This window comes from Ascidia mentula, chromosome 4 (genome assembly GCF_947561715.1).
Source record: "Ascidia mentula chromosome 4, kaAscMent1.1, whole genome shotgun sequence".
Classification (NCBI taxonomy): Eukaryota; Metazoa; Chordata; class Ascidiacea; order Phlebobranchia; family Ascidiidae; genus Ascidia; species Ascidia mentula.
Genome location: NC_138569.1, coordinates 14,789,890 through 14,799,256, shown reverse-complemented (window position 1 = coordinate 14,799,256; position 9,367 = coordinate 14,789,890). Strand labels below are relative to the sequence as shown.

At 37.9% G+C, this 9,367-nt stretch overlaps 1 protein-coding gene and 1 pseudogene across 2 annotated transcripts; one reads left to right on the top strand and one right to left on the bottom strand.

Moving 5' to 3' along the window:
• The first annotated feature begins 1,938 nt into the window (after window positions 1–1,938).
• Window positions 1,939–4,764, top strand: LOC145898383 (trans-L-3-hydroxyproline dehydratase-like; annotated as a pseudogene). The gene is made up of 7 exons (XR_014402423.1): window positions 1,939–2,080; window positions 2,139–2,288; window positions 2,347–2,500; window positions 2,835–3,002; window positions 3,075–3,197; window positions 3,257–3,372; window positions 3,431–4,764. The product of XR_014402423.1 is annotated as a trans-L-3-hydroxyproline dehydratase-like (transcript).
• Window positions 4,765–5,113: 349 nt separating this feature from the next.
• LOC145898948 (uncharacterized) lies at window positions 5,114–8,939 on the bottom strand. Its single transcript, XM_082987624.1, has 8 exons — window positions 8,316–8,939; window positions 8,152–8,234; window positions 7,322–7,440; window positions 6,685–6,905; window positions 6,105–6,220; window positions 5,786–5,912; window positions 5,627–5,721; window positions 5,114–5,449 (listed from the first exon to the last, which is right to left on the bottom strand). Exons 1-8 carry the CDS (start codon window positions 8,629–8,631, stop codon window positions 5,249–5,251), a joined length of 1,278 nt encoding a protein of 425 aa, XP_082843750.1. The 5' UTR covers window positions 8,632–8,939; the 3' UTR covers window positions 5,114–5,248.
• Between the last annotated feature and the right edge of the window lie 428 nt (window positions 8,940–9,367).

Sequence of the window (9,367 nt, the reverse complement as noted above, 5' to 3'; positions counted from 1 at the left end):
TGATTCCGTCACAATTTCATTACTTCAGTATAGTCATTTTTTCAAGGCGACCGCGTAGAAAAAATGCATTGTTTAGATAGGAGAAGGCGCCTTATGTTGCAGATATCGAATAGTTTTAAACATAGGAGAATCCACAGATTGCGTTACCCCAAAAGTCAGGACAAGGTTTTACATCACACAAAAATATGTCACTGTGACGTCACAAACCAAAGGATTATTTGTCCCTAATTATCGGAAGACCAAAGGGTAGCAGCAACGCCATTGCTCTGTACTTCGATAAGACGGGGATGGTGCGTTTCTTTGCTCAGTGACATTACATGACGTCATTTTGGGTGTGATGTCATAACTTTAACCTTACTTTTGTGTTGACTTTAATTTGTTGATTCCAACATTTTTAGTTACAAACTATATTGCAAAAAATACATTAGTGGTTGATTGTGGCGAATTAAATAAATAATTTATGACGCGAACTGAAAAAGTTGTACTGTGATAGAATAACAGTGTTGTGTTGCATAATCAGCTAATTTGTTCGGCCTTTCTTGGCGGTCTTGTTCAGCCTCAAAATTCAATTAACCTGCTTTTATCTTTTTGCAGCTTAAATTAACATCAAAATCCGTTTGTTGTACTTGTTTACTTGTTGTCCCCTGTTTAATGCAAAACTATACTAAACCAGTTTTACAATGTTTTCCATTCCCACGCATAAGGCTTGCTGCCAGCACTCGCACGACCAAAGCGCCTTCTATGACGTCACGTAACAATAATCTTGCCTTTACATGATTTTGTTCGCAACTGTTAAAATGCGACTTTCATCCGCTTTATCTCAGAAACCAGTCACCACATCCAGCTACTTTTTTCGCAAAAAATGTTTTAAAGTTATGAACATCTCTTAGTTTAATTATTAATATGTTTTATTTTTCCGTGTCACATGCACTTTAACTAAAAACTTGTTAAAAGTGGTAATGTAGTGATTCGTTTTAAAACAATTCGAATTTATTTGCAAGTATCCGAATATATCCACATTGCGAAAGTTGTATTTGATCTCATGGAAATAATGAGTGACTAAGATTCTCCAAGAGAATAAAAACCAAAGAAAAGGGGAGCAGTTGCACTACCATAAGAATAAGAATTTTATCATTATTCCAATTTCGTCGGGAAAAATGCTACACATAAAATGCTGGACACGCTTTTTGAGCTAATATGAGCTTAACATTATAAATTAACTTTTTCCAGAAGGGTTTGGCTGTTGATATATATTGTTCCGCTTTATAAACAGGGTCACTCGTGTGCGCTACAACGAAACGATTTATCTCATACGAGAGGGAATTCCCAGTGACAAACGTGTATGTTTTGATTTTCATCATTTCGAGGGTGTTTCTAAAATGCACAATGCCGCTAATGCCGCTAATGCCCGCTTATGTAGCTAATGTCGCTTATGTCGCTTATGTCGCTTATGCCGCTTATGCCGCTAATGTAGCTAATGTCGCTAATGCCGCTAATGGAGCTAATGTCGCTGATGCCGCTGATGCCCGCTTATGTAGCTAATGTCGCTTATGTCGCTTATGTCGCTTATGCCGCTTATGCCGCTAATGCCCGCTTATGTAGCCAATGGCGCTAATGCCGCTAATGTAGCTAATGTCGCGGGCATTAGCGGGCATTAGCGACATTAGCGGCATTAGCCACATAAGCGGGCATTAGCAGCATCAGTCACAAAATGGGGCATTAGCGGCATTAGCGGCATTAGCGGCATTGTGCATTTTAGAAACACCGTCATTTCGATGGCTGTGCGTTTGTTTTGCAGTAATGTTAATTTCCTTTACCTTCTAGCCGAATTAATGTTGACTTTTGAAGCAATTTACGTGTGCCAAATACTTGAGAATATTGTTTGCAGTGTTAGGGCTGAATGTCTGTTAATCAAAGGCAAACAAACTCTACAAAAAAATGGACAAATTAAAAGTTGATGTAGTTGATATACTGGAGGAGAAGCACTAAGAATTGTCGTGTTTGGTTATCCTGAAATTGTTGGAGAAACTATTTTAAACAAGATGGATTATGTAAAGAAAAATTTTGACCATTTGAGAAAGTATGCTTGCCAGTTGCAACTTAATGTTATTCAAAATTGTTACTCATTTTCACTTTAGATTTTTAATGTATGAACCTCGTGGACATTTTGACATGTTTGGGGTTATTCCTGTAAAACCAGATGTGGATGATGCAGATGTTGGGTATATATTTATGCACAATGAGGGCTATGGCACTATGTGTGGGCATGCTGTGATTTCATTAGGAAGGTTGGTACTTAAACACCCAGCAAGTTTGCTGCAACTAAGTAACATTACTTTTGTCTAGGTACTGTGTTGATAATGGAATTGTTCAATACAAGGAACCAGAGGCCACAGTCAATATTCAATGTCCATGTGGTCTGGTAAAAGTGTTTGTTACTTGCAAAAATGGCTACACAGATAGTGTCAGGTTTCTGAGTGTGCCTTCATTCGTTGTAAAGGTAAAAGATAGTGCTCACATGTTCTATTTTTGAACTCTGCCCAAATAGCAAAGCATTTCATGAAACTAGGTATATCCATGTGAAGTTCCTTTCTGGTGGAAAATTATTACAATGAGATTATGAAAGATTCTCACATTAAAAAGCTGACTTCCTCTTAATGGTAACCTGTGTGGCCATTATTCCCCACAGGGCCAATAATTTTAGGAACACCAATTTTCAGAAGAAATAAACTCTATTTTTATGACACGGATTACTGGCTGTTGAGCATATGACCTATATTACCAAAAAGGAACTTTTTTAAAACTTATATACAATATATACATGTACTTGACAGACTGATGTTAACCTGCACTTGGAAGAATTTGGAAATTTTAAGGTGGATGTAAGTTATGGTGGTGTATTCTATGCATTTGTTGATATTGACAAGTTGGGAATTGATTTTTCTGATATAGGAGTTATCAGAAATGCTTCTGCCAAAATTAAATCTGCTGTCAGTAAAGAGGTATTACAAGAGCAGATATTTTATATGATATGGTTAGTTTTGTTGTTTAGCATGAACATAACATTTTTTTAGGTGAAGTTTTCACATCCAGATGACCCAAGGCTTAGCTATGTTTATGGGGTTATTTTTACAAAGTATCGCAAGGGAACTCCTGAAGAACCAATAGCAGAACTTTGTGCTTTTGCTGACTGTCAGGTAGACTACATCTTCCCGGAGATTTTTTATGAAATGTTTACTTTTGTTGCCTTTTGTAGATTGATAGAAGTCCATGTGGCTCTGGTACTACAGCCCAGATGGTATTAATGTATCACAAAGGACTAGTTTCAACACAAGAAGTCAAAGTTATTGAAAATCCTATTACCCATTCAAAGTGAGTGATAAATTAAACATGAACATGGTTACTATGAAAACTTTCGAAATTTTTATAGATTTGAGGCACAAGTAGTTGAGGCAACAACTTGTGGCGAACATAAGGCTGTTGTGGTTGAGGTAAAGGGCAATGGATACTACACAGGACAATCAACTTTCACTCATGAAGAAAGAGATATGCAGAAATATGGTTTTCTGATAAAATAATGTCTTGTGTACCAAGAAGCTATATTTCGTACAGTATTTCCAAATGGTTTCTTTTATTAATTTTCGGCTTGTTTTTGGTGTTGGTCCATAAACTATCTAAAGTTTGTTCCAAAGATAACAATTTACTGACAATCCGAGTACAAAGTAATGTCTTTTTATTATGATGTATTTCAATAGTTTGTTGTTCCAGCGCTACCAAACCTGTTTGATGAATTGTGTGCAATATTCTATTTGAATAAGTTTTGGTAAATGGAGAAACTGATGATGCCGTTTTAGGCGAAATATATTTTTCTCTAAATAAATCGATCTGAGCTGTCTGAAGATCGCTGTGTTTGGATTTTAATACATTATTATTGATACGGTGTGCGATCGACAGCCTGCCAGGGGCCTTTGGTTTTTTTGATCCAGATTTGATTTACTAATCACAATATTGTTGCTTTAACAAATTTGATATAGCATCCTGCATCCTGTTAATTTTGAAAATTTTGAAAAATGAGGGTTTATTTTATCATGTCCAAGTAGTGTAATTTTCATCAGTGTTTTATACTCACCCATCCTACCTATTCTATTGCTCTAGCCTCAATGTTTTTATGTGTATTAGAAAATACAAAAGCACACACTTTTTTACGACTACCTGGCATCGGTATGGTGCAAAAATGTACATCCTTCAAAATTTCGTTTCTGAAGCTTTGGGATTGTAACATACGTCACAGAAACCAGTGTTTGTATTGCGTAATGTTTTGCGTGTGTAACATACGTCACAGAGGCCAGCGCTTGCACAATCCCATACTGCGGCCCATATGATAAATTCATCGAATGCTCTCGAGTAAAATAATACAAGGAGGATCAACTCCTTCAGCTAGTGTGCAACAGAATGTGTGAACAAGCGACTGCTAGTACAGCACGCGTGAATCATCTATATCCGCTCCCACAGATAATCTTGATGTGTACTGTATTTTATGTTCCTGCAATATATTACTCATGATATCACGTGACATTATTGACCAATCAGCTCTCATAATGGAGAGCGTTAAAGAGCCCAGTTTAAACCGGTAAATTCATTCTATTTGATTCTACTTGATTCTATCGTATTACTGTTACACTGCTAATATTACTGAGACTCTACAAGCTATTCGCCGGCTTGGGATTTATTCCCATAGCCTGATAATAAACTGTTTATTTGGAATCAGCGGTTTGCTGGTGAGAACGAGGCAGAAGCAGATTTAACAATCGAAGAGACTCAATTCGCGCTCAAGCCATCGAGACAGGATCACATAACGCGACTGCGTTACTTACACCTTTGTGTTTAATTCAGTTTACTTGACCGCTCATTGCTATATCTTGGCACTTATTGGAACAGTTCAATTACACGTACTCCTTGCTTCAAAAGTTGTGACAAGACGTAATTTGATTTACGGCAACTGACAGTGCAAATACATAGAGTTTAGGATATTGAATGCCAAGTTAGCAATACCAACTTTGACACAGAAAATAATTTCTTCAAAAACAACGTTATTTTATTCAAATATGTTCAAAAAACGAAAGCTCACATAGGGAGATGTTACGTCACACACGCAAAATGATAAAAATGCACGGAAATTGCACAACATTAATTTGGCGGAAAAAAGTACTTGTTGACTAAATTTCACGCCAACCGTTTGCATTGGAGCTTACTCTGGTCCGCTCGGGCACTTCCAGTAGTGGATTCTACATTCTTTCCTCCCCGTGCTGGCAACGGTTGGCGAGTTTCGCATGCATACACACCAATAGCTCATTTGCAGCTTTCCGTCCATGTTCGGAGTCATGCGATTAAAAAGCGACCCGGTGTATCCTGCGTCGGCCGAACACGTCGCACCAGTAACTGTGTATCCCTGAGGGTACATGATCAAGCAAGTTAAATACAAACATAGGTTCATTGCAACTTTACGTTAGAAAAAGGGTTTTGAAAGTCTGTCAATAAACAGGCATGCATTGTCTTGCTGTTTTTTTGCCAATAGGCGGTGTTCAATCTAACACCCTTCATGTTATACTTTTGAAACAAATCTTGCCTGTTCAACATTGTATTCTCCACTTTCGATGCTTTCTTGCGAAGAAGAGCCTCCAATTCCAAAACTATTGTGTACACAATTGGAAGAGAAGAAACCTGAAACAAATGAAACATTTGAAATAATTATCAGGAAAGAAAATACAGTTTTGGTTTCGCATACTTGCAAGACTGCCGAAAACTTTGTCGAATTGGGACGAATTTAAAGCTTGGATATATCGCCGAACTTCGACTGGGACCGAAGGCTGATCGCTGATGCTCATGTTGATGCGGGTTATTAACTCTGAAACCTGCATACAAAGTAATGGAATGGAAAACCTAAAAAGTGCTTGTGTAGTAATTGGTGTCAGTTTAGGATGACGATTCCTTATACCAAACAAGACTTTAATAGATATGTGGAAAAGTGTATGAATCTTAGTAATCTCAACATTTATCATGGGTCAGGGTAGCGGCAACTTGTGTGGGGATTAGGGATTTTCTACCTTCAGACTTTGTTGCATGAGATTATCGGTTTCCCGCTGATACGTCGTTACTTGCGACTGAAGTTGCTTCAATTCCAACTTCAGAGAGGTGACCTCGTTTCGGAGCTCTGTTGCTCCTGCAACATTCATTGTATTGGAAGGATTAATTTGTTATTAACTGATTTCAAAGTACAAGGTTTAACGTATGGTCTTATGCGAAGTGTTGAATTTTGATCCTAATTAGGGTTGGGCAAACTTTTTGACTCGCGCCAGAAATTTTCAAAAAATCAACATGTGGCCCAATGATATATAGGAATATAAAGTGGACAAAGTGTGTTTACACTACATCGGTGCAGTATGAGCAGCGATTTTAATCGCCTTCAATTTATACCAACTTCTGGTGGGCCAGGTTGGCCTGTAGGTCGGTATTTGCCCTTTCTGATTAAATAAAATATTACTTTTATTCATACAATAAAAGAAAAAAGGAAACATAAGACAGCAAAGATATATATTGGGTTTCACATTCCTGTTTAACAAGTTTAAAGCCTGTTTTTGTGTGCATTTATATATTGCGCGCACAAAAAACGCATAAAAATCTCACCTTGTGACGTCACAGGAGAAATTAAACCAACCAAGACAAGGGCGATAAGAATCAAGGAGAGCAAACTAATGATAATTGCGACCGTGAACCCAATGACAAGAACACACGCACATTTTTCGGAAATGATCGCTCTCTTGTCAATGTCATTGGCACTTGTTTCAACAACGCTCGGGTAAGGACTAACCGCTCGAATTCCGGAATACATCGGGTTTTGACGTTCCCTGTGAAGTAAAACCGACGGTCAAGTTATTGGACGGTGGTTTGAGATGTTAAAATTTGAAAACAGGGGATATAGATACACGAATTCATTTACATGTAGTTACCTGAAGGATTGGTTTTCGCTACATTAAAGAACACTCTGTTTCGGTCAAAACAGGACGTAGTTATTTGACAAACAACTTCAATTAGCATTTCTAAATTTACTTATTTTTACATACAATTCAAAAAATAATGTGGCGCCGTCAAACTTTTAGCAACGAAACGAGTCAACATCATTTAATTGTTTTTATCCTGTTAATTTAATGCAAAACTCTTGCTTTACAGACTTAACGTTAATCTTTATTCCGCAATACGGAGAAGTAATGTGGTAGTTTTGCAAATAATCAATATTTTATGACGTACAAACTTAGCTACTTACTTTGGAAAATCGTTTTGTCCATTTGACGGTTTGTGTCCCTGAGCACAGCTGACTTGATTCCCCGACACCGACATATTTTGGCAATTCAATCGGTTTTCTAACGAAACCTTTCTCTCAAGCTGAATAATAATGTGACAATAAACATTAGGTTTACCCAAGCCACTGACAAAAGATGTGTGATGTATATTGTGAATTGGCTGATGCAGTCAGTTTCTTGCAAGTCAAAGAAAAAAGGGAGTGATTGTAAGACGCCACCAACAGCTTAATCCACTTTCATGTTACTGGCTGTCACGCGCATTTGCTCTGTACTGCCTTTTGGGTTGCATTGATAAGATTTTTCTTTTGAACATTGTACCACCCAGAAACTCTCTTATATTGAGTAAAAAACTTCATGAAATTTTTTCGTTCCTTTACGAAAACTTAATTTGGTCGACTGAAATATGTCACGAACTACTACTGGTTCTCAGTTGGGGAAAAGTTTTGTTAGAGGGTATGTAGAAACTTCTGAATACGTAGGTTAAGTTTAACAAATAACGATTATGAAAGTGTATGTTTCGCACTGTGCAACAAGCACGTAAACATGTTAATTACCACAGCGCGTTGAAGTATTGTTACGCACCAAAAACCCCGTTGTGACGTAATACTCCTAGAGGGTGCAGATTTTATTCAAAATACTTACACGTTATCAAAACAGGTTTCGCCTGGACTAAAAGGTTGAGAATCACTAGTTCAAAGAATGCATTGGCATTCATGTTGTATGATGTAAAATTTAAACATTCTATTCTCAAAATGTATGGAGGTTATTGTTTTGAGCTTGTGATCTCACTTACGGTTTTGTATCGTTCTGGCAACTCTTCATAGTCGTGTAATGGTTGTATCATCGCGCCCTGGCAAAATCTCTGGCTGGCCGCATCTTCAAAATTTGAAAATTGATAAAATGAGTAATATTTCAAACTAAATGAAAGCAACGTTGGTGCGCAAATTGTTTGTTTACCTTGGTTGCTGTTTGGCGGCAACAGAGGTTGTGTCATGAAGCTGGTTTGGTCGAAATGCGTCGAACTAGTCCTGTGCACACTTGGCTCAGACAAACCAATATTTATTCGATCGCTAGTATAACCTTGTAGCAAATCGCCGCACGATGCGCTCTGCTGGTTCTCATTGTTTGGCGTTAGCCTGTTTGCTACGGTTCCTCTCAAAGGTGCTGTCTTGGCTGGTAAGGGAACTGAAGGCAAAGGCGAATTTGTATCTCTTCCGAATGATTGCCTTTCCGTTGCACTTCTGTTTGGTCTTTGCGTTAATTGTGTGCTCATTTTATACACTTCTGTTGACCCAATTGGACAGCACTGATTACAGTCGACAAACCCTTGCACCAACTGGTTATCACAAAAATCGCCAGAAAATGTAGCCCAATTGTTTACATCATGTGTAAATATTACACAGACATCGTTCCAGTTGGCTAATGTACACTCCCAAACACTTATCGGTAGTACTTGACCGTGAAACCACAAGTTAATACAGTTGTAAACAGATTAATCCGTATCAAACGCTATATTTTCCAAGGTATATTGTATGGTAGAGTACATTCGATCCTCGCCTGCTTAGAAACAACACGTGAAGTTAAACTGTTACCAAACGCGGTTTTAAATCGCTTCACCTGCAACCAGTATTAGGCGACAAGCTGCTGAAAAGTTGAGAACACAACATAAGTGCCCAGGGGGTAATACCGCAGTTCACGGTTGAGCGCACACACATTTTTTAGTTTCAGTGAACAGGTGAAGCTCGCGTTGTGACCTCGATTTCGCAACTTGCTACACACGGTGCATCGCAATTGTTAACATATGAGAATACCACAAAACTTGCCGTAAGTGCATGACATTTTCAAAAAAGCAAATCCGTAGTGTTGGCAATAAACTATTACTTTTGTGCAATTACTTTTCACCAGCAGTATTGGTTATTGGTTTTAATGTATTTTGTCCACTGCGTGGACTAAAGTAACAGCATTGTTCTGATTTCAAAATTATGAACTACATGGGAATCAATCCATGA

Excerpts from the sequence above, each read along its gene's own strand:
- LOC145898948 (XM_082987624.1), bottom strand. The coding sequence starts at position 8,631 with ATGAGCACACAATTAACGCAAAGACCAAACAGAAGTGCAACGGAAAGG. Across the intron at positions 8,235-8,315 it reads GCCGCCAAACAGCAACCAAG|ATGCGGCCAGCCAGAGATTT; the intron begins GTAAACAAACAA and ends CAAATTTTGAAG. Across the intron at positions 6,221-6,684 it reads TTCTCCTGTGACGTCACAAG|GAGCAACAGAGCTCCGAAAC; the intron begins GTGAGATTTTTA and ends TGAATGTTGCAG.